The 23,183-nt window shown below is 30.6% G+C and overlaps 1 protein-coding gene across 5 annotated transcripts in view; it reads left to right on the plus strand.

The window, feature by feature from the left end:
• Positions 1 to 22,793, plus strand: part of LOC145248301 (long-chain-fatty-acid--CoA ligase ACSBG2-like) — a 107,557-nt gene extending 84,764 nt beyond the window's left edge. For 3 of the 5 annotated variants that reach the window (XM_080110188.1, XM_080110190.1, XM_080110189.1), the window contains 6 exons: positions 2,254 to 2,280; positions 12,872 to 13,172; positions 16,031 to 16,178; positions 17,433 to 17,572; positions 20,196 to 20,442; positions 22,502 to 22,793. In XM_080110188.1, coding sequence (XP_079966314.1) covers positions 2,254 to 2,280; positions 12,872 to 13,172; positions 16,031 to 16,178; positions 17,433 to 17,572; positions 20,196 to 20,442; positions 22,502 to 22,575 — 937 coding nt within the window. In that variant the 3' untranslated portion in view covers positions 22,576 to 22,793. The remainder of the gene's footprint in view (positions 1 to 2,253; positions 2,281 to 12,871; positions 13,173 to 16,030; positions 16,179 to 17,432; positions 17,573 to 20,195; positions 20,443 to 22,501) is intronic. The other 2 variants (XM_080110191.1, XM_080110192.1) reach the window with 1 other exon arrangement.
• Positions 22,794 to 23,183: the final 390 nt, after the last annotated feature.

Here is a 23,183-nt window from a genome sequence, read left to right on the forward strand (position 1 = left end):
ATAATCAGGGGAGACAATTCTTGATTATTTCTACAAGCGTTCTATTTATATTCTTGTGGATAATGACATTGCAAGCGCCATGTTTCTTAAACTAATAGTTAAAAATTATATCCTTCCGTATAGTACGATCTCATTTTTATTTATTGGTAAAAAAATCGCACAACTTAATTTTTGTAACACATTTTACAAAGATATACAAAACATTAAGTTAATTCATTGTATAATTTTTTGTTTTTATAGAAACTTGACTTATTACAAGTTTGAAAAGATTTAGAAAATGCATACAAATTTCTTTTCTTCTCTACAATTAAGTTTATGGTAAATCTAAATGATATAGAATGCTTTTTTAGTTACTATAGCTCCCAGGTCGGCTCTAGTGCAGAGTGTTAATACCTGCCAAGGATCCCATCTGTAGATTTAAATAGAATTTGACCTAAAAGTATTCTGAAACTGCATCTAGTGTTGTACACATAACTTCCATGTTGAATATGTAATAAAAGAAAATGATGAATAAAAATCGGAATTTGAAGAAAGACAAATAATTTACTTTTAATTTATTTTTTATTTTTTTAATTAAAATGACTTTAGTATTATGACTCTGAATAGCTTGACATGCTAGTAAAAAAAATTAATGTCAAAAATCTTTTGGATATGAATTTAATATTGTTTCACCTAAAATAAAATTAAGTCTATTTAAAATATCATTTTCAGTCTGTTTTTTTTTTCTTTTCTCCGAATTCCTTTTGTCCATTTTTCAATCTTTTGGATCAAAATTAAATTTTTTTAGCATTTGTGGCAATAATTTTTTTATTTTAATTTTTTGCTATTTTGGCCAATTAAATTTTAATTGCATGAATTTTTATTTTCCAAAATTTAATTCTATTTCATTAAAAAAATACATTTTAATTTTCTCACATGTTTTTTTTTTTTAATCACAAAAATTTGCTATGTGGTCAGAATTCCTCCTATATTAAAAAATAAAAATCTGATGGAAAGAAAATATTGTGCAGCAAAACTCGTGTAAATTTTCTCAAGCAGTTTTATTTTTAAATAAGAAACTCAAATTTAAAGAATGGCAAAAATATTGCAACGCCATCTTTAAAACAAGGGAAATAACTCCAAATAGTTAATTCTTGCAAGATATTAGAAAGCCATTTTTAATATGGAGACATTGGAAAAACGCATTCAGTTAAATTATTTCTTTATAAAAATAAAACTACTTGATCAATTTATGTGATTTTTAGAGCAAGATATTTTCTTTCCATCATATAGATTTTAATTTTTGTTTTTAAGATGGAATTTATGACAAATCAACAATTTTTTATTCTTTGTATATTTTTTTGTTGCATGCCTTTTTCAAAAGAATGAAAAATGTACATTTTTGTATTGTTTTCTTTATCTTTGATAAATGTATTGCTCGAAAACATAGACCATTTATTGCTGATCGAAATTGATTGGGAAGTTATTCAATTTATTTCATCGCAGAAGCAAATTGGCAATTCTGGTAAAAGTACTGAATTTATTAATTATTCCATTTTGATTTTGGAAATCCTTGCTCTCAATTGCTTAGGAAAAAAAAATCTTTATAGATTAGGTAAGTCTGTAAATGTTGGATCTCTTTGACCATGGGAACCATCAGAATAGGGGAAGGTAATTAAACCTACCAAAATAAATGTAAAAGAATCGTTAATAAGAATGAAAAGATAAGACAAAATATGGATGTGTTGCACAAAGATGTGTGTGATGTGAATCTTAAAGACAGGCTTAGATCTGTTTATCTTGGGTGAAGATGTGTGCTGAAAAGGAAACTTTTGGTTACGTTGAAAAATGGCGGAGTTCTTGGATGAGTAGATGTAGAACAGTTGATGTAAAAAGGTCGGGGGGGGGGGCAATGAAAACAGGAGACGTGATAAGGATGGATTTAAAAGATAAAAACCTAGTCAGAAATAAGTTTTGAAGTCGATATCTATAAGCCATGTAGGATGTAATATGAATTTGGTGTCAGTTTAAACCATAACTTTAACCAAAATTGGCAAATTTCTGTAAATTAATCCAATTAGTTAGATCTTAAATTTTCATTAAATTATAATTTGAACACTTAACGATACAAATTGAAAAATATTTTGATTTTCATAATTTTTGAGCTGATCGTTTGCTCTTCTGATACTTGCAAATGTATTTTTTTTTTTTTTTTTTTTTAATCCTTATTGGTTGATAAAATGGTTAAAAGTTAATTCGTGTCTTTTTCAATAGCCTCCAAAGCCATGGAAAATTCCAGCGGTAACCACCTTGTGCTATTTATTTGTCTTGATACGCATGTTGTCTTGTCGGATTTTTTTGACAACACTGACTCATATTTGCATGACAAAACAAAAAATTTAAAGCTTGCTTTTTATTTATTCTCTCTTAGCCACTTTTTTCTTTTTTGTTATGCAAGAAAAAATGAGTAGACAATATGCATCTGTAAAAGCGTGCAGAAGTTTTTTGGAAAAAATATTGACTAGAAACTGAGTTTTTTTTTTCCTGTCTTTTTTTTCCCTGTCTTTTTTTTTCCTGTCTTTTTTTTTCCTGTCTTTTTTTTCCTGTCTTTTTTTTTCTGTCTTTTTTTTTTCTGTCTTTTTTTTTTCCTGTCTTTTTTTTTTCCTGTCTTTTTTTTTCCTGTCTTTTTTTTTCCTGTCTTTTTTTTCCTGTCTTTTTTTTCCTGTCTTTTTTTTCCTGTCTTTTTTTTCCTGTCTTTTTTTTCCTGTCTTTTTTTTCCTGTCTTTTTTTTCCTGTCTTTTTTTTCCTGTCTTTTTTTTCCTGTCTTTTTTTTCCTGTCTTTTTTTTCCTGTCTTTTTTTTCCTGTCTTTTTTTTCCTGTCTTTTTTTTCCTGTCTTTTTTTTCCTGTCTTTTTTTTCCTGTCTTTTTTTTCCTGTCTTTTTTTTCCTGTCTTTTTTTTTCTGTCTTTTTTTTCCTGTCTTTTTTTTCCTGTCTTTTTTTTCCTGTCTTTTTTTTCCTGTCTTTTTTTTCCTGTCTTTTTTTTCCTGTCTTTTTTTTCCTGTCTTTTTTTTTCCTGTCTTTTTTTTCCTGTCTTTTTTTTCCTGTCTTTTTTTTCCTGTCTTTTTTTTCCTGTCTTTTTTTTCCCATTCTTTTTTTTCCCATTCTTTTTTTTCCCATTCTTTTTTTTCCCATTCTTTTTTTTCCCATTCTTTTTTTTCCCATTCTTTTTTTTCCCATTCTTTTTTTTCCCATTCTTTTTTTTCCCATTCTTTTTTTTCCCATTCTTTTTTTTCCCATTCTTTTTTTTCCCATTCTTTTTTTTCCCATTCTTTTTTTTCCCATTCTTTTTTTTCCCATTCTTTTTTTTCCCATTCTTTTTTTTCCCATTCTTTTTTTTCCCTGTCTTTTTTTTCCCTGTCTTTTTTTTCCCTGACTTTTTTTTCCCTGACTTTTTTTCTTCTTTCCTGTCTTTTTTTTTTCTTTCCTGTCTTTTTTTTTCTTTCCTGTCTTTTTTTTTTTCTTTCTTTCCTGTCTTTTTTTTTTCTTTCTTTCCTGTCTTTTTTTTTTCTTTCTTTCCTGTCTTTTTTTTTTCTTTCTTTCCTGTCTTTTTTTTTTCTTTCTTTCCTGTCTTTTTTTTTCTTTCTTTCCTGTCTTTTTTTTTTCTTTCTTTCCTGTCTTTTTTTTTTCTTTCTTTCCTGTCTTTTTTTTTTCTTTCTTTCCTGTCTTTTTTTTTTCTTTCTTTCCTGTCTTTTTTTTTTCTTTCTTTCCTGTCTTTTTTTTTTCTTTCTTTCCTGTCTTTTTTTTTTCTTTCTTTCCTGTCTTTTTTTTTTCTTTCTTTCCTGTCTTTTTTTTTTCTTTCTTTCCTGTCTTTTTTTTTCTTTCTTTCCTGTCTTTTTTTTTTCTTTCTTTCCTGTCTTTTTTTTTTCTTTCTTTCCTGTCTTTTTTTTTTCTTTCTTTCCTGTCTTTTTTTTTTCTTTCTTTCCTGTCTTTTTTTTTTCTTTCTTTCCTGTCTTTTTTTTTTCTTTCTTTCCTGTCTTTTTTTTTTCTTTCTTTCCTGTCTTTTTTTTTTCTTTCTTTCCTGTCTTTTTTTTTTCTTTCTTTCCTGTCTTTTTTTTTTCTTTCTTTCCTGTCTTTTTTTTTTCTTTCTTTCCTGTCTTTTTTTTTTCTTTCTTTCCTGTCTTTTTTTTTTCTTTCTTTCCTGTCTTTTTTTTTTCTTTCTTTCCTGTCTTTTTTTTTTCTTTCTTTCCTGTCTTTTTTTTTTCTTTCTTTCCTGTCTTTTTTTTTTCTTTCTTTCCTGTCTTTTTTTTTTCTTTCTTTCCTGTCTTTTTTTTTTCTTTCTTTCCTGTCTTTTTTTTTTCTTTCTTTCCTGTCTTTTTTTTTTCTTTCTTTCCTGTCTTTTTTTTTTCTTTCTTTCCTGTCTTTTTTTTTTCTTTCTTTCCTGTCTTTTTTTTTTCTTTCTTTCCTGTCTTTTTTTTTTCTTTCTTTCCTGTCTTTTTTTTTTCTTTCTTTCCTGTCTTTTTTTTTTCTTTCTTTCCTGTCTTTTTTTTTTCTTTCTTTCCTGTCTTTTTTTTTTCTTTCTTTCCTGTCTTTTTTTTTTCTTTCTTTCCTGTCTTTTTTTTTTCTTTCTTTCCTGTCTTTTTCTTTCCTTTTTCCAGGTTTTATTTCTTGTTTAGAACTTCTGCATGCACTTCAAATTTTTAATTTTATTCTTCACAGCTTAGCATTTTTCGATCCTTATTTTTATATTATTAACGTTTTTCTCCCCACCCCTCCTTATTCTGCTTACTGTCTTATTAGTGCTATCAATCTTAGTTCCCAATTTCTCTTGATTTCAGGCGTTCAAGTTTTAGTTTTTTGAGTTGTGGTTCCAGGTATGATAACTGTGCACCTTGTTATCTTTTTAAGGATGAACAAGATAATGTATTCATTTCCAACTACTAAATCCCAATCTTCTTTCAACCATGACTCTGTCTTCTGTATTTCTTTACAAATAGATTTAGTTCATTAGTTTGTTAATGTTTGTAACTTCACAAGCATAAATATTTCACCAAATTTATCCCAGACATGGATTCCGGACACAGCTTATGGTTGACAGTCTTATTGACAATAACATCAGTAAATCCACTTTGTTGTAATTTTGTTTTGGTTCTTGTCCAGTATTTCCCTATATTAAAAAAAAAAAAAAAAAAAAAAAAAAAAAAAAATCAGTATGATGTATGTACTCATGACAAAACGAAATCATATTTCAAAAATCACATAAATTGATAATGTAGTTTTATTAAATGAGAATCAAATTTTATGAGTATCTAAGGGTTACTCGCTAGCCATTTTGAAAAAATCTCAAAGAATTTATTTTTACTAGATTTATGCTGTAATGCCTATAAATTCCCATTAATCATTTAAAAATGTTTTTTCTTTATAAAACTACCTGATAAATTTGATTTTTGGAATATTATCACAGATACGTACATCATACAGATTTTTTTTTTTTTTATAATATATAGTAAATTCTGGACAAGCACCTTTTTTATCGATTTTGTGTCAGAAGTGTGTAGTCTTTGATTATGACTTTACGCATTTTTGCTTTCTTTCAATGTAGCAGAGATGGGAAGTCAGTTTTTCCAAAGTTTTTTTTTTTTCTTTCCACTCCACTGCACACCTGTTTGTTTGTTTTTTTTGTTTGTTTTTTGGGGTTTTTTTTTTTTAGCTATAAAATGATAAATGTCTCTACTAAAAAAAACTTATCCAAATTTTTGTTGATTTCAGTCTTCAAATTCTAATAGTTATGAAATGTTTCAGTGAAATCTTTTCAAAATTAACAAATTATAAAATTACATTTTTTAAGTATGTTAAAATGGGCAAACTTAGAATGACTATTTATGTCAAGTGATTAAATTTCACTTTTGCATTAAATACTAATCCCTCTTCATCCCTAGTTGTGCGTCAAGCGGATACCATACAAACTTAGTTTGTTACACCTTGTTATAACAAAGGTCCATACAAAATTTCAGCCAGATCAGCCCAGTAGTTTCTGAGAAAGAATAGGAATAAGACCAAGTGAAATATAAACTTTCAGTTTGTGTTTCTGTGAATTTGACACTTAAAATGTAACTTTTGCTGTCAGAAAAAAATTGTTAAAATTACAGTTAATTACAGTTAATTAAAGTTAATGAATAGTTTTAAATCTAAGATTGAAGAAATCAAAGCAGGCTAATGTGAATTGTGAAGGTTTTCATTTTTTTTTTTTTCTTGTCTTATCAGATGAATTCACGCGAGTGTCACTTGCTCTTCAAAAAATGTCATTTGTGTTGTATGTTGTCACTGAAGTGTTGCATTTTAGAATTGGACAAACTGTGTTTACTGGACATTGAGCAGATCATGATGGAAAACATTTCATTTTTTGTTTACAGTTCATTTTGGGGTCCTCCTCTTCCTACATACACTCACACACATACTTTTGTATTCAAAATAAAAATTTAAAAAAAAAAAAAAACTTATTTCACTCTAAATATTTTAGATAATTGAAATATTTAGATTGTCTACAACTACTTAAATGTATTTTCTGTTTTATGCTTCAACTAATTTGAAACAAATACAGCAATTGGTCAGAACTATAACAAATGATATCGATTAGCCAATCAAAACACCTGACAGAAAATCCAAGCATACTCATGCCTACAAAAACTATCTTTTTAAATAAAACCCGTTTCTTAATGAGTGACAGTGTGAAGACTTTTGACCAAAAGAAAATTTCCTCCTTTCTCTGAAATATCAAGCAAAATGAAAATATTAATCAGATTAAATATGTAATCAATGAAATTAGAAATATAATTTTAAGAACATAGCCCAATGTTTGTCATAAATAACTGGTAGAAATAGCATGGAGTATATACACAATATGAAAAATAATATTAGGAGCATTTTGGTTGACTGTACTTTATTAGATTATTGGTTAAACGCTTTTCTATGCTAATGAGTGTTGGTTTCGTATTTTAAATTGGAGTCTTTTTTTTTTTTTTCCTGGCTTGCTATACTAAAACCTCACGTTAATATAGAAATATTTAATTGATGTCATTTGATTGCCTTTATTGTTGGGATCATTAATCGGAAAAAGAGTAAATATTTATTGATTTTAAAGGATATTTATTGATTTTAAAGGATATTTATTGATTTTAAAGAACCAGTAAAACTAAAATCCATAGACTATCTCCCACAAGTGTGTTTTTACATTTGAGAAAATAGCTGCACATTTAACATGTTTTTTATTGTAATAGTGGGGGGATAGCAACTCTATTAAATATTTAGATTTATAAAGAATCAGAATTGGTAATTGTACTTGAATCAAGAAAAATATTGGAATCGTCCCATCACTATTATATATATAGACGTAAGAGTTAAATTAACGAAAAATAATTGGAATTAAAAATGAAATATATTCCTCAAGATATTTAGCTTAATGTTTTAAAGAAATATTCAGAATTTGAAGAAAAAAAAATCCAATTTTTATTGAAACTGCTCCAGACAAGGCAAGAACCACCTCATGTAAGAGGCTTAAAAAAAAAAGGATCACAAACTACTCAAGTATTAGATGGATTCTGATCCAGAAAAAACAGCATTTCTTTCTCCTTTGTCAGAAACATTGCTCAGAGAATGTGAGGACTAAAGGACAAAATAAGGGAAGCGCTTGAAGAAAAACAGGTTGTTAGTTGATAAACTTCAATCCAAACAATTTTTTATAAAGTTCACCTGGAGGGTATCGGGCGTCCTAAAATTGTAAATGAAGACTCTTCACATTCACACACACCCGCACAAAATACGGATGATAACTTGTATGTTATGTTTTAATTCTACCGTCAAATCTTTGGGAAAACTTTAAATTCCTCTGGCAACTAAAATGATATTGTGAATAAGAAAGCATAATCTCCAAAAGGAGATTAAATTAATACAGAGATAACAAGTAAAAAGACAAGTTTTGCTTCATTAAATACTAGCGTCTTTGTACCAGTGCTCCAACCTCAGGATCATCGACATGTCATATGTAAATGTGAAAAATTTGAAGGGTTTTTGTTTGTTTGTTTTTTTTTTTTTTGTTTTTTTTGTGTGTTTAAATGTGTGAAAAGTTTTTAGCATCTGAACTGGAAAATGTTATGGCTAAACTTTCACGATGACCATGCACACAATTTATATTTTGCTCTTCTATGTTGCCATAATATAGGGCAACAATTTTTATTATTAAAGACTGTACTTATTAATTATACTAGGCGTTTTAGCCAGTTAAAAATAGAATAGGGGTTAACCTGTTCATTTGGATTGACTGCTTCACACTAAATTGATGGTTAAATTTGTGCTCATTTCATGATTCCAGTGAAGGACCCCCATAAAAGTGCGGGCTCAGAATTAGTTCAGCATCCTGCTTCACTGTCCGGAGCCAGGTTTTGAGTTGGCCACCGCAGTGTTTCTTCCAGCCTGGTGGTGGTGCGGGGTCGATGACTTCAGACGAAGTCACCTGAGTGTCAACAAAGGATGTGGCTGAACCAATGAAGGAGTCTGGCAAGGAGAGATTTTTGGAGGAAGTGGATCTTGCAGTGAGCGCAAACTGTAATGGTGGAGCTAAACTGTTGCTGGCAAACCTGGAGGATGTGGCGTAGGAATATGGCGTAGTTGAATATCACCAGTTTGCCTAGGTCACTTGTCCGTATAGGCCAAGTCTTGCAGCCATAAAGGAGAATGGTGCAGACAAGAGCCTGGTAGATCCTGAGTTTAGTGTTCAGCTTTATTTTTTTTTCAAGACCAGAGCCACAATCAAAGTTGAGGTGGTGCGAGTATTGCTGATGGCGTAGAGGATGTCTTCCTTCCTTTGGCTTGTTGTGAGTATTTGAACCGATTGACTTTAAGGTTTTCATGTCAAGGACAACCAGTTGTTTTTCATTTAGGAGACCTGCCGTCAGTAACTTTTGGCTTCATGCCAATCTTGGAAGCATAAGCTTGCATCTTGTCAATGGCCAATTGAATCTCAGCGAAACTCTCATCCAATATGGTGATACCATCAATAATGAATTCCAATTAAATATATATATATATATATATATATCAGCGTAGTCGAGATCTGATATTTGTAGACAATTACTTTCTGTTACACCATGAAAGTTGGCGAGGGCATTCAATATTTAGTTGATGGTTTAATTGTCACATACCAGAGGGGATGTCAAAGAAATATAACTCTTGACCATACATGCAGACTGGAAAGTGATTGAAGAGATAGTAGGCTTTGATTAGGTCAAACAGTTTGGGGGGCACACTCGCGGCATGCATGACTTGACAAGTCAAATGTAGCGGCTAAGTCAATGAAGCAGACGATAGTGTTTTGTTGGTAGCTCTAACAATGTTCAAATATTTTTTGGAGCCTGAAAATCTGGTCAGTGCATCCTCGGCTTGGGTGAAATCTGCATTAGTTTGGTCTTGCCTGTTTTTGAAACTGCTTCAATAGGATGGTATTGAAGATTTTTGTACTGATATTGATAAGGTTGATACTGCAATAATTAAAAGGGAAGCAGAACTGCATCACTTCAGTCTTGAAGTTTTTTCTCAGTTTCCTAACTGGGCATTGAACGGATACCATAATACTTGGTTTGCTGCACAATATCATAACAAAGGTTCATACAAAATTTCAGCCAGATTGGCCAGTAATTTTTGAGAAAAAGTAGAATAGACAGAAATATACTATAGCTTTTATGGTTCTTTTCATGTCTTGTGTAGTTAAGGGAAATGAAGATTTCAGTGAAATAAATAAAACGATTCAAGCTGAAATTGAAATAATGCTTGAATGATTAAAAAAAAAAATCTATCAGTAATAAATATTACTTTTTTTTCTTTTTTTAAGGATAACTACACCACCATCCCCCCTCTATTGCTTTAGTTATGCATTTCAATTGCTTTTAACTTCAGCATTTGTCATTTTGCAGCTTAAATTTTTTTTTTCTAGAAAATTCTCAAAAAAAAAATGCTTTATGAATTGTATTGCTGTTTATCATGGCTGCATTGTGTAAAAAGCAAACATGTTTTGTGCTAGCTTCAACCCTATTTTTCAAATTTTTTTTTATTCTTGAAACTTTTTATGATTGTAAATCTAATGAATGTTGATTGGACTTTTTTTTTATCGACTGTTTGTGAATATTTATCACATAAATGAGGCTGCCATTTTGTGTATTGTGCTATTAAGGTAAACACAGGCAAGAACTTCCAGTGAGACTAGATTAGACTGTCTGAAGATACTGGCTTCCGACCCTAAAATGAACCTGACATTGATGCTATTGTTTTTTTCTTTTCCCTTTGCAAAACTCTATCATGTTCTGAAAAGTCAAAAACAATTTTTCCTCAAAAAAAACAAAAAAACACCATGAATATTTACGTTTTTTGCAACATTTGAAAAATATAAAAAAAACATCTGTGACCATTTTTATATGCACAATGGCACGGAAAAATCCATTTTTAGTCTTTTTGTCAAACTATGTACAGTATTTTGCAAAATTGTCACTTTCAAAAATTTTACAAAGAATCTTAATGATGTGAGTGATGGATAGGGCTAGGACAACAGCATATTCTTGTCATTGTTTTAACTCTCCAATGTGTATCCATTATCTTATGCGCTTTTATATAGAGCGATGTGGTTCTCGGTTGATTGTGTCTGTGTCAGATATATACTAGAGTCAAAAGAATAAGAATATTCTATTGTAAGCTCTATTGATGAACATGGCGAGATTACATCAATATATTTCAGTGAGTTATTGAGAAACTTTTTAAAGGAAAATGGAACCTTGGCATGTTTGCAGACTATTGCTGGAATATAAAAAGGCAGATGACACTCAACACATGAGGGTTAAGACAAATGTTTAAACTGATAATTCTGTGTTTTTCATTCATCACCAATAATAATAAAATGATTTATAATACATGAAAATAGTGTACAATCTTTTTTTTTTTTTTTTTTTTTTTTCCCCCCCCCATAGGCATAATCACTTATCAAGGCCCAAAGACCACTCAACGATAAGGGTTAAAGAGTGTACAGTAGTCAATTGGACAATATAATAATCGTTAGTAATGGAAATTCGGTAAATTTGTTAACTTAAGTGGAACAGCTCAAGAACTTGTTTACGTTGGACAACCATATTGTAGTCAGCAGGAAAATGGAAGACAGTTCCACATGTGTGCAGTTCTAAGAAAGAAGCTTTGTTCATGGAATCTACGTTTAGGTTTAGGCACAGATAAAGAGTGGGGGGAATTATTGATAGTCGTTTCAGCTAGACGAGTGTTTCTAGAGAAAAAAGTTCAGATTTAATATCAGGATATTTTTTTGCACTGAAACAGATCTTATATGCCATGTACTTATTTTAACTCAATTTGTTGAACAGTGTTCTTTGAAGCATAAAACTTATTCCGAAATGACTTAATTCAGAATTAAATTACTTAAAAAGGGTTGATGTATTGTAAAAAAAACTAAACCCAACAGGAAAAGACAATCGTGAAGAAACGGTTGGTTACATATGTATAGCCATTTATTCTCATACAATTTGCCAAAAGCAAACGTGAGGATGGTGGCGAGGTATACAAGCCACATCAAGGATTAATGCAATGGCAAAGAAGAGACAAAAATACTAGAGAGAAAATGCATTAAAATCGCAAAACAAAAGTTGCATGTTCATAAGAGACGCAACCAAGCTCTTTTAAAGACTTTATTGGTTCAGTCGTGCTGCGTGCCACAACTCAGGAGAGGTCATTCATGAAGCAATAGCTCCAGAACCATTCCAAGGCTGGTGAACATGCCCAGAGAGCCAGCTGAAGATGTAGTTACGCACCATCAAAGTCAATGCTGAATTTAGCTCCAGTCCACAGGTTTACAATATTCAATGCTGGCCTCTGGACTGGCTGCCAATTATCTTGATTGTTATGGACAACCGTCATGTGTAGTCTGAATTCATCCTACACAGTATGTTCTATGGGAGGAGCTGACGTAAATCATCCTGAGTGTATATCTCCAAATCAATACAATATATTAAGAACCTGTATTGTTAATGTCTGCAAGACCAGACCGGACACTTGAAGAAGTTATGGTGTTATGGGAATCTGGGTAATTGCTACCAGAAAATGTAACGGTCAAAACCTGCTGGGAAGGTATGTTCCTAGAAGCTGGACAAAAAAAACATCCATATACCTTAAGAACTACCTAAAAGAAAACAAGAGGATTCTATTTTCCTCTAAATTTTGTACATGTGTGGAATGAGACTTTTTACTTCAGGAGAGTGTATTAATTGTAATAATGGCAAGACTAAGGACAGATAACCCCTGTATAATTCAAAGGAGATCACTCGAATAATTCTGCGCTGACACAATATAAATTATTAGCTTGACTACATATACTGTCTGGTACGAATAGTCTGACTGGCAGTACAATTACATCTTTCATACTGATGAATGTTAAAGAACACTAAACATGTCTATGAATAGAAAATATTTATTTAAAAATAAAGCCAATAAATATTCAAATAAAATATAATGCATGTTTGGAATTTTAACCCTGTAGGTATTTTTAAAAAAAATCTTTTATTCATTTATTTTTTTTTATTTAACACGTTTAAATCTTTTTTTACCTAATCATATTCAATTATTGTCCCTTTCCCATTTCATAATGATCGGACAATATTTTTGTATTTAAAAAAAAATTTTTTTTGGTAAATTTTTTCTTTGGTAATTTTTTTTTATGTTTATCTAAAAAGTTTCTCGATGTAAAGTGTACACTTACCTTTTTCTATAATTATAAACTCAATTTATTGCGTTTTTTTAATGTTTCGTATGAACCACCATTTCTCAATAATAAACTTTGGGAATATTTTTTCAGGCGAGCAGGTAAACCTCTGTTGTGGCCTGTGGCAAAAGCTCTCGTCTTCAATAAAGTGCGAGGGCAGTTGGGTCTTGACCGATGCAAACTTGCCTTAAGTGCTGCTGCTCCGATAATGAAGGAGACTATTGAGTTCATGATGAGTCTTGACATTCCTGTCTACGAGATGTATGGCATGAGTGAATCCACAGGACCACACACTGCATCCACGCCAAAAAGGTTCAAGGTCACCAGTGTGGGTGTAGAGATTCCAGGAGTGCAAACGCGTCTTCACTCGCCAGATCAAGATGGAAATGGAGAGGTAAGTGTTTTTAGTTCACTTGCTTCTCACCCCTCCCCCATGCATATTTTTACTTCCTCATAAAAAAGAAAAATGAATTTAAAAACTTTAAAAAACAAAATATCAGATTTAAATTCTTCAAACTATACTATCCTCATCTTGCGTGTTATTTTCACAATGTGTGTCGATTGATGTAACCTACGACTTTCTTCAGGTGTATCTTGTTGAACTCTTGAAATCTTTCTGTCGAACTCTGTAATCTTCAGAGAATTTTGAGTAGAATCCTTCATTTAATCCACCGGGATAGCATATTCTCATTCTGTCAGCCATGACTGGGTAGAAATCTTAAGTAATCCGCAATTTTATTTTAGGTGTTGCTCACATTGAGAATTGAACATTCAACCTTCAGAAGAGTAATTTTTATGAGTGTATTTTATCAATTATTGTATCCACTATGCCATGGGTCCATTAGAAAATTTATGCGGATCCTGACTTTGACGGAAAGATTTCAAAGTTCAACAAGATACACTTGAAGAAGGTCGAATGGTTCCATCGACCGAAAATGAAAACACTCAAGATGAGAACAGTAGTGTGAATAATCCAAATGATATGAATAATCAATCCTCATCTTAAAAATTCAGAATTGTAATTGTTGAAAAACCATCGAATTAATAAAATCAATTTGTGTATTTGGTGCACTGAATAGCCACCTGTCCTAGGCAACCTTCAATGAATGTTAATTTTGCCATGCTTCAAACAATTATGCTGTTAGCATGGAAGAAGACTTTGGCTTCATCAAAGAACCACTTTCTATCTCCTTCTCCTTGTCCCCTCCCCCACGTGCACGGGGGGGGGCGTCTTTCTCTTCATTTTGAAATTATGAAGGAAGAAATTGTAACTGTCACTTTCATTCAATCTTGTTTATTCGTTCCCCGACAAAGGAGGGATTAAACCTAGTAATTCACCCTTGTTTGTCCGTTCGTTTGTCTGCATTTTTCTCAATAACCATGCCTTAGATTTTGAAAAAAAAATGCACAAACGTTAGTCATGGTAACAGTAAATTTTTGCCAGAACGGATTTTCTGGAATAACTCTCATTGCCCTCTCTAGGAGCCATTATAGAGACCCAAGATCGTTTATCTGTTTGTATTTTTCTCAATAACCACTCCTTGCATTGTTTTTTTTTTTTTTTTTTTATTTTGCACAAACATTAGTCATAGTGGAAGTAAATTTTTGTAAGAACAGATTTTTCTGGATAACTCTGTTGCCCTCCACCCACCCCTCCAGGTTGAACATTTATTTTTACATAAAAAGCTAAATTCAATAGAAATTTGATAGAAACTATTTGGAAATAAAAGGAACTTGTCCCATACCCATGTACCCTGTCTGTACCAGGAAAAAAATGTTGGTTTTGCATAACCTGGCACAGGAGGAGAGTGCGCCAGTGTGATCAGCTCTGATAAGTGTTGGGTTAGTAAAAGCAGTATGTTTGACTCAACTGTATAAAGGTCTAAACCCTAACATTACCGACAACAACACCCTTCAACGTAAAATTCAAGGTTGCATATTAAAAGTTTAATGTTTAAAACTTATAGAAAACTTGTTTGCATGCAAAATAAACTTGGAACATTTTTTTTTACAAAAAAAAGAAAAAAAACTGATTTTAATAGAATTAAATGAATTCAAAAGAAAAATGAAGTTTTAGTATAAAAAAAAAAAAAAAATTGTTCTCAGTTGCTGAGCCACAATCCTACAATTAAGACTTATTTTTGGACAAAAAAAAAGATGCTAGTGGGAATAAATTTTACCTGTTTAGCGCACACATCTTTGCCTTGTTAATAACTAGTGCATTTTATTGTCTGGGAACAATGTATTTAATTATATTTAATCCATGTAGACATGTCATAGTTACTGCCTTTTTATAATTTGTTATAGACAAACTATTAATAAATGAAATGTTTTAGTTTTGTAGTTTTTTTTCACATCACAGCGTTTTACTATCATTATTTTCTCTCTGTATGTATGTAGCCACTGCTATGCATAGCCATTTTTAGCAATATTACACATGACCAGAAAACTTTAATTCTCTCCCCATGTGTTGCTAATCTCGATCAAATAGAATCTCAAATATTTTTCAGCAGTATAGATTCCATATTGACTCATGTATTCCATGTTATAAATGAAATCAATGTTGAAATGTTTTGTGGCAATTTCAAACAAAAACTCTCCAAGGAAAGTAACTATGAATTTTTAAATTAGGAATAAATACTTGTATAGATTAGTGATGTCTTGAGCCAACACATTTCAGGTGAAAACATTATCTACTTAGTGTCATGTCGAAATTAGTATAAATTCAAAAAATTTACAAGAATGATAGAAAAATAATTATAAGTAAAAAAAAAAAAATAGAATCTATTGTTTTATTCTTTGCTTTAATGTAGAAGAGTTGTGCGACCAATTCTGTATGAGAAACCGACTTATCTCCCTTGATTTTAATTACAGTCCATTTTTAAAAGCAAATGTAAACATAATTGTGGATTTTTTTTCTTTTTAATATATTTAGTACATCTTTTACTGGATCATTTTTCATAATATTTGAAATTTATACAAATTCCGACACGACACAAGTATGTAATGTTTTCACCTGAAATGCATTGATTTAAAACATTAATCTACACAAGCACCAAAATAACTGATAAATATTAACAGCTGTTTGATTTTTACATATGGATTGTTTCCTGTTATTAAACTGTCAACAAAAACAGCATCGAAAGCATTTCATTATTGTTTATGTCAAGTTTTTGTTGACAGTAATTTTAAATAACCCTGTATATTTTTTAATCTTTTGAATGAAATTTAAATGGGAACTTTTTATTTTAGGTATGCATGTATGGCCGCCATGTATTCATGGGTTACTTGAATGCCCCCGAGAAGACGAGTGACGCTCTTGATGAAGATGGTTGGTTACATTCAGGAGATATTGGCAAAAAAGAAAATGATTTCCTTTATATCACAGGACGAATCAAAGGTTTGCCGTTGTTCTCTTTACATTGTCTTTTTTCTTTTTATATATATATATGATCAACACTGCTGGGGAGCCATAATTTAATACATTGCTTTGTTTTTAAATCCCCAAAAGTGTTTCATGGTAAGCAACTGATGATCCTTTTAAAAACATTAATACTTCTGTTTGTTCGTGGAAGTAAAACTATTCAGCGATACGGGAGATTGACTGACTTACTGACAAAATAATTTTCCAATGAAGGACTTTTTTTTTTTTTTTTTTAAATAGTTCTAAAGAAACTTTCAATATATATATATATATATATATATATATATATATATATACATACATAGTGGCACTAGTCTTTTTTTTTTTTTTTTCAAAAACCAAATTTAAGCTAAATTTAATGTAACTGTTTAAACAACCTATACCTCATTTGATTCGCCTTTTATTCCTCTATAATTTTACCTGTTCATATTTGACGTAAATGTTTCCTCAAGAAATTGCATCTCGCAATGTCTTAACCGGTATGGTCACATCATCCAAAACATTCCAAGTGTCGCTTAAGACATGGAAGGGATTAGTTGATGATGAGCTGCTTCTAGCAGACAGCACAATCAAAATGGTGACAGATATAAGCTGGAAGTCATCCATGGAATGTTTAATTTCAGCATGAGACATGAAGACAAAAATGAATTTTTAAAATATTTTAATTGAATATTTTTGACTGATAAGTGTATCCATAGGTTTTCCTATTTTATTTTGAAACTATATTTCATGTCATTATAAATAAGCATCGTTTCTTGTTATAAGCACTAAAAACAATCTTGCATTTTATATACTCTAAATAAGCTGCTGCTGCTGATTTTATATTACTATCCTAATTATCCTTTACTGTTACATGATATAGAAAAGTGAGAATGTGAGAGGAAACTTCTCAACAAATTTTTGATCTACAGACTTGAAATTTGATATATAAGGTATTCAGACATGTGGAAAGCTTTTTAATCGGTTTTTATCCAGAAAAAAAAAAAACAGCTACTAAAGGGTCAGAATTGAAAAATTGGTAGTTTGGAGTCATTGGATTTTTAGAAAAACATATTTACATGCACATATCAGTTTTTTTTTACTATGTTGGGTACAATATAATAATCAATAGAGGTTTGGATCTAATGTGAAATCTGCTTAAATCAAATATCATGCATATTTTACAATTGGAGATATGTGTGTGTGTACACACCATGTTTTATGGTTGATTAATTTTTTTTTTTTCCTCAGAGTTAATAATCACTGCTGGTGGTGAAAATATTGCTCCCTGTCCGATTGAAGAATCCGTCAAAGATGAATTACCCATCATCAGTCATTGCATTCTGGTCGGGGATAAGCGCAAATTTCTTTCACTACTCATCACAGTTAAGGTATTTGGTGTTTACTGTTTATTCTATCTATACTCTTCAGATGTTTATAAATTTAGAAAGTTTATTATTATTGACTTGGTTTTCTTGTCTTTTTTTTTTAGAAACAATTATTGTTTCTGATTAAAATTTTAATGACTTCAGTTTTCATAACATTTATTATAGTTTTAATGTTTTGCGAATTGTTTGAATGTGAGAACAATAGCAAATGGATTTTTTTTTTTATCAAGGCCAAAATAAGACGAGAGTTAATGAGATGGATAGATTGTCGGCTGAATAAAGAATATTATGAGAGGATTGAAAACGAGAAATGGAAAGAGAAAGTTTGGGTACGGTTTATGACAAGGCTTATGTATTTTTGGTACTGCACTATTTTAAGGTTTTTTTCAGATTAAATTCAAGTTTCACAATATCTTATTAAATTGTTAGGTGGAAGCACAATAGTTACAAAACTCTATCCTCCTTTTGAAATAACGTTATTTCAGCACGGTACCAAAAATACACAAGTACCCAAATGTTTGTTGGCATTGGATTTGAAGATGTAATCTGCGAGTAAGCAGTTTCACAGTAATCTGTTCTGCAAGAAGTTCTTGGAAAGAAACTGTCATGGTATGCAACGTATGATAGAAAGTTCTTTTCATTTGTAGTATGAAGACAACTTGTGAATACAGTGTTTATTATAATAAACTGATTTTGTTTCAATGCGCAAAAACTCTGAGAATATTTCACTTCTGATTATTTACGTTTTCTTCAACAAAAATGATATTTCTACGAGTCATGACATGGTTATCCTTAATAACTAGGTATGAACTTTAAATTTCTCAAGATGGAATTATCGCATGATGGGTTTGGCTATTATGGTGGTTGTATGAGTATAACATTACAAATAAACACTAATGGTTGGAAATTGCATTAAACACAATTAAAATAATTTATTACAAAACGTATGTAATAAGTTTGAGTATAAAATTTGTAGTTAAATTTGAATGTTAAACTGGTGTGACTTCTCAGTTCGCCATCTTGAAGTGTCCCACAAATGTATGGCAAAGGGACTTAACTCTGTTTAAGTTTCAAAATTAGTTATGAACTTTGCCTAATTTTTTGTTTTATGTCCTAACAACTCCATTTCAATGCCCCTTCCCCCCTAATCTTCGATCACATTGTTTCTTTATAATTGTTGCTTATTTGTCAGTTTTGTATAATTAAAATAATTGAAATGATTAATGGAGATATTCACACTTGAAATGTTGATGAAATAAACATTTAGAAAAATATTTTTGAAATTTGAAACCTGTTTGCTTTTTTTTTTTTTTTTTTTTTTTTTTTTTTTAAATACACACCAGCATTCAGAATGAACTTTGTTGCTGCCAAGAATGTTCATTGGTCAACCATGACTAAAAACAAAAAGGGGTTACTTGTGCTGAATACGGATCATGCTATTTTTTGTATAGGATTTTGAAATTAAATTCGATTATGGTATATTTTGATTATTAAAGTGTTAGGTGAAAGTACAGATTAGTTACAGCAAAATACCCCTCTGATGTTAAGAATGGCTTTCTAAATAGCATTATTTAAGTATTCTGTAGAAATGCCCAACAAGGAATACAAAACTTTTGATAAAAACGTTTTTATATATCAAAAGATCTCAAGACTTTGAAATAAATTTATTTTAAAAACATTTTAACTTTAAAAAATATTTTTCTAAATCAAAATGAATTTGACATTTTTTAAATCAGTAAACACGTGCATATGTGGAACATGACCTGATGTTACATTTTTTTATGTAGTACAAAATGTTCATAGCAAAAATATAAAGTTTTTCTGTTACTAGTGTATATATATATATATATATATACTATAATGTTTAATTTTTTTTTTTTTTTTTGTGTGTATTGATATTCATATTAAAACCTCCTTTTTCCTATTTATTTAAAAAGAAAATGCGAGTTTGTTATGAGTGAGTCATGGAATTGCATTCATCTGCAAAAGATCTAGATAATTTGCATATTCTTTTAAACATTCATTTTAATTAATTCTCTATTAGTTTTTTCGTTTTTTATAGAATGATCATCTTTAGTTAACTATTATATGTAATTATATTTATGCAAATATTCTACATGATTTATATTTGCGTAATATCTGTGTAAAAAGTTTATAGTAAACAAACCTTTCTATATATATATTTATGTATGCATATATATTTGTTTTAAAAAAAAATTTGCCTACCAATTTCCTGTCTGTTTTTGGTCCACATACATGAAACTTAATACATAGGGTATATGAATGAAAGTGTTCTTTCCTACACTAGGTGATCATTTTGTTTTATTTATATAATGTAAAATGAAGCACACACACACACTCTATGGTTGATATTTTAAAATTATTTTTTCTGGGTATTTGACATGTAGCTGTATGAATGTGAATAAAAAAAATCTTTTATTTTTCCATTGAGAGAATGGAGAAGGCAAGCTGTTTGCACTCATTTTATATTTTATTCAATTTGATTTTAATTTGTTTTTCATTCATTTTTTTGTTTTACAAATGAAAAAAGTGATTTTTTAAAAAAAATTTTTTTTTTAATTTTTTTTTTTTTTTTTTTTTTTTTTTTTTTTCTTGCTTTCAAAAGACTGAAATTGATATGGACACGCAAGTGCCAAAAGATGAACTTACAAAAATGGCAAAAGAATGGTGCCGTTCAATAAACAGTGATGCCAATACTGTCCAAGATCTTAGAAATAGCAAAGATGAAAATCTTATGAAAGCAATTGACAGCGGAATTGAAAGAGCGAATGCAAAAGCAGTTTCCAGAGCAGCAAAAGTGCAAAAATGGGCCATTTTGCCTGTAGATTTCTCCATACCTGGAGGAGAACTAGGTAAAAAAAAAAAAAAAAAAAAATTTTTAACTTCACTTTACATAACTACAAACTCTCTTTCCCCTCCCAGCTCCCCCCTCTCTTTTTATGTATTACCAAATCTTTATATATTTTCCATTTCTATGTTTACTTCTAAAAATAATATACTAGAAAGAAGTTGAATTTAATGAGGAACTTGTTCTTTTGCAAAAACCCATGAAACCACATCTTATATAATATACACACACACGTTTTATTTTTTATTACCGTATCTTTCTGTTAAGTTACATTATTGTTTCAGCTACCCGGACATTTTTTTGGCCGTATGTAGCTTCCTCAGACTTTTACAGAAATGTTCGTTATTATGGGGTGAAAGAGTGAATGAGGTTGGGGGGTTGCGAGGAGGGTGGAAGAAAGAGAGGAAGGGAACAAGGTGGGAGGGGGCGCTTGGTATGTCGGTAATGTTTTAGTTTTGGAGTTTAAGGAACTTGTGGGGGAGGGTCTGGGAAGTTTATTTCTGGTGTGGCTGAGGGCATAGAGATACATGGGGGGAATATGTGGGGGGTAGGAGGGGGGGGGTACTTTAAAATTCGAGTCTTAGTTAAAGTTTTTGGCGTCTCGTTGGTGAGATGATTTCTTGGTAAGTATGTCTTGACATATATATATTTTTTTTTATATATAGTTGTAATATTTAATTGTGATGAGGACAAATGCTCGAGTCGGCATTGAGTAGAGAGTATAAGAAAAATAACATTTAAATAAATTTCTGTAATTTGTAGTTTTTCACTCCTGCAAGACATACTCCCCATATCCTGGGAATCAAGGAGGTCTCTGGACCTTAACATTTTTATGTTTTAGATTCTAATTTTTTGTAATAAAGTAAAACCTAATTCCATTTCATAGCTGATGAGTGCGTACACAGACCCCACAATAATCGTGTAGTTCGTTTAATTGTTCATTTTGTTTCGCAATATTTACAAAATAATTTTGTTTTTTTAGTAAGTAGCAGATTGCAAGTTAAAATTCTTTAATATTTTTGGTACATGTACAGTTTAATCAAGACATTAAAAAATGAAAATATCAAAAAAAAAAGTTATATTGTACGTATCCGTTTTGGATGGAAGATCTCAAAAAAAAATTTCATTTAATTTGATCGAGTAGTTTTTATTTTACAGCAGAAAACCACGTTTTTATGAGAGCGCGTTGGAAACAGCCATGATGAAATTTGTTGAACGCGCCACGGGGAGATAACTCTAGTTAAAGCGCCGACACTCCCTCCCCATCTTTATTACTAGCTTTTCTTCCTAAAAAGCGAACCTTTTGCTCGGTATCATAACAAATTGTTTTTTCGCTGTAAAATAAAAACTACTTGATGAAATTAAGTGAAATTTACTTTTTTCAACGAACTTCGTTCCATAACGAATATGTACAATATAACCATTTTTTTTTTTTTTTTTTTTTTTTTTTGATATTTTCATTTTTTTAATGTCCTGATTAAACTGTACAAGTACCATATTTTTAAATCCTGAATTTTCTTGGAATATTCAGGAGTTCCCCATTTGACCCGGTCAAAGTTATCTCCCCTGAAAGATTTGCAAACTAGAAATTGCACTCTACATAAGTGAAAAATTTTATATTTAGATTTTTTAAAACAACTCTTCTCATCTTAGTGCTATTTTCATAAGCTTTCAGTTGATGTAATTTCTGATCTTCTTCAGGCGTAGCTTGTTGAACTTGGGAATTTTTAATAGAATCATTTAACCCGACAGGGGTGGCTTGCTCTTGTTTTGTCAGAACTTCTTGGTTATGGCTGACAGAACAAGAGCAACCTACTCCCATGGATTAAATGAAAGGTTCCATTTGAAATTCAGTGTAAATTCTACAGTTTGATAGAAAGTTTGGTCAGATACACCTGAAGAAGGTAGAGGGTTACATCAACTGAAACATGAAAATAACACTCGATGAGGATTGATAAGTCATTATCACTTAGCTTCTTCAAACTACTACTTTCATCTCAAAAACTCAGAAACATAAATTTTTTTTTCTTTTCAACTTACAATATGAATTTTTTACTTTTCAGGTCCAACTCTGAAAATCCGACGGCCCATCATTCATAAGATGTATGCATCCATCATCGAAGCCTTTTATTCATGAGATTCAAGATGGCTGCTGCAATTATCCTCCTCTCCTTGCCACTAGGTCTCTCTAAATGTACTCATACACACATGACAGCCTGCCAATTTTTTTACTGTGATAATGTCTTTATTACTTTTCTTAGATACAAATCAAAAGTGGCAACCATAGTGGCTGCTGACTTTTTTGAGCATTTTCAGCAAAAAAAGAAAAGCTATATCCGGCCACATTTTACCCACTGTTGTTGTTGTTGTTTTTTTTTTTTTTTAAATTTTCCAATTCTGTGCTGCTTTCCCTCCTACTACTACTTATTGTGATGCACTGTTTAGTTGTTGAAGAAACTATTGAGCTTTTTTAATTTTTAAGTAGTTATCCAGATTTTACACAAATTACTACTTATATATATATATATATATAGTGTGTGGAGAGAAGAAAATATTTGAAAATGTGGATAATATCCAAATACAAAATCTACAAAAAAAAAATCTATGGCTGACTAATATTTTGTTGCTTTTAGTCAAAGAACTTTATCGAAACAAATATTTTCCATCAATTTTATCAAACTTTTTTATGTAGGTTTAGCCACAGTTTTTTCTCCTCTTCTACCATTTTCTCTCCAAATCTAACCC

The sequence above is a fragment of the Euprymna scolopes genome, chromosome 26 (genome assembly GCF_053919585.1).
Source record: "Euprymna scolopes isolate OS-2025 chromosome 26, ASM5391958v1, whole genome shotgun sequence".
NCBI lineage: Eukaryota > Metazoa > Mollusca > Cephalopoda > Sepiida > Sepiolidae > Euprymna > Euprymna scolopes.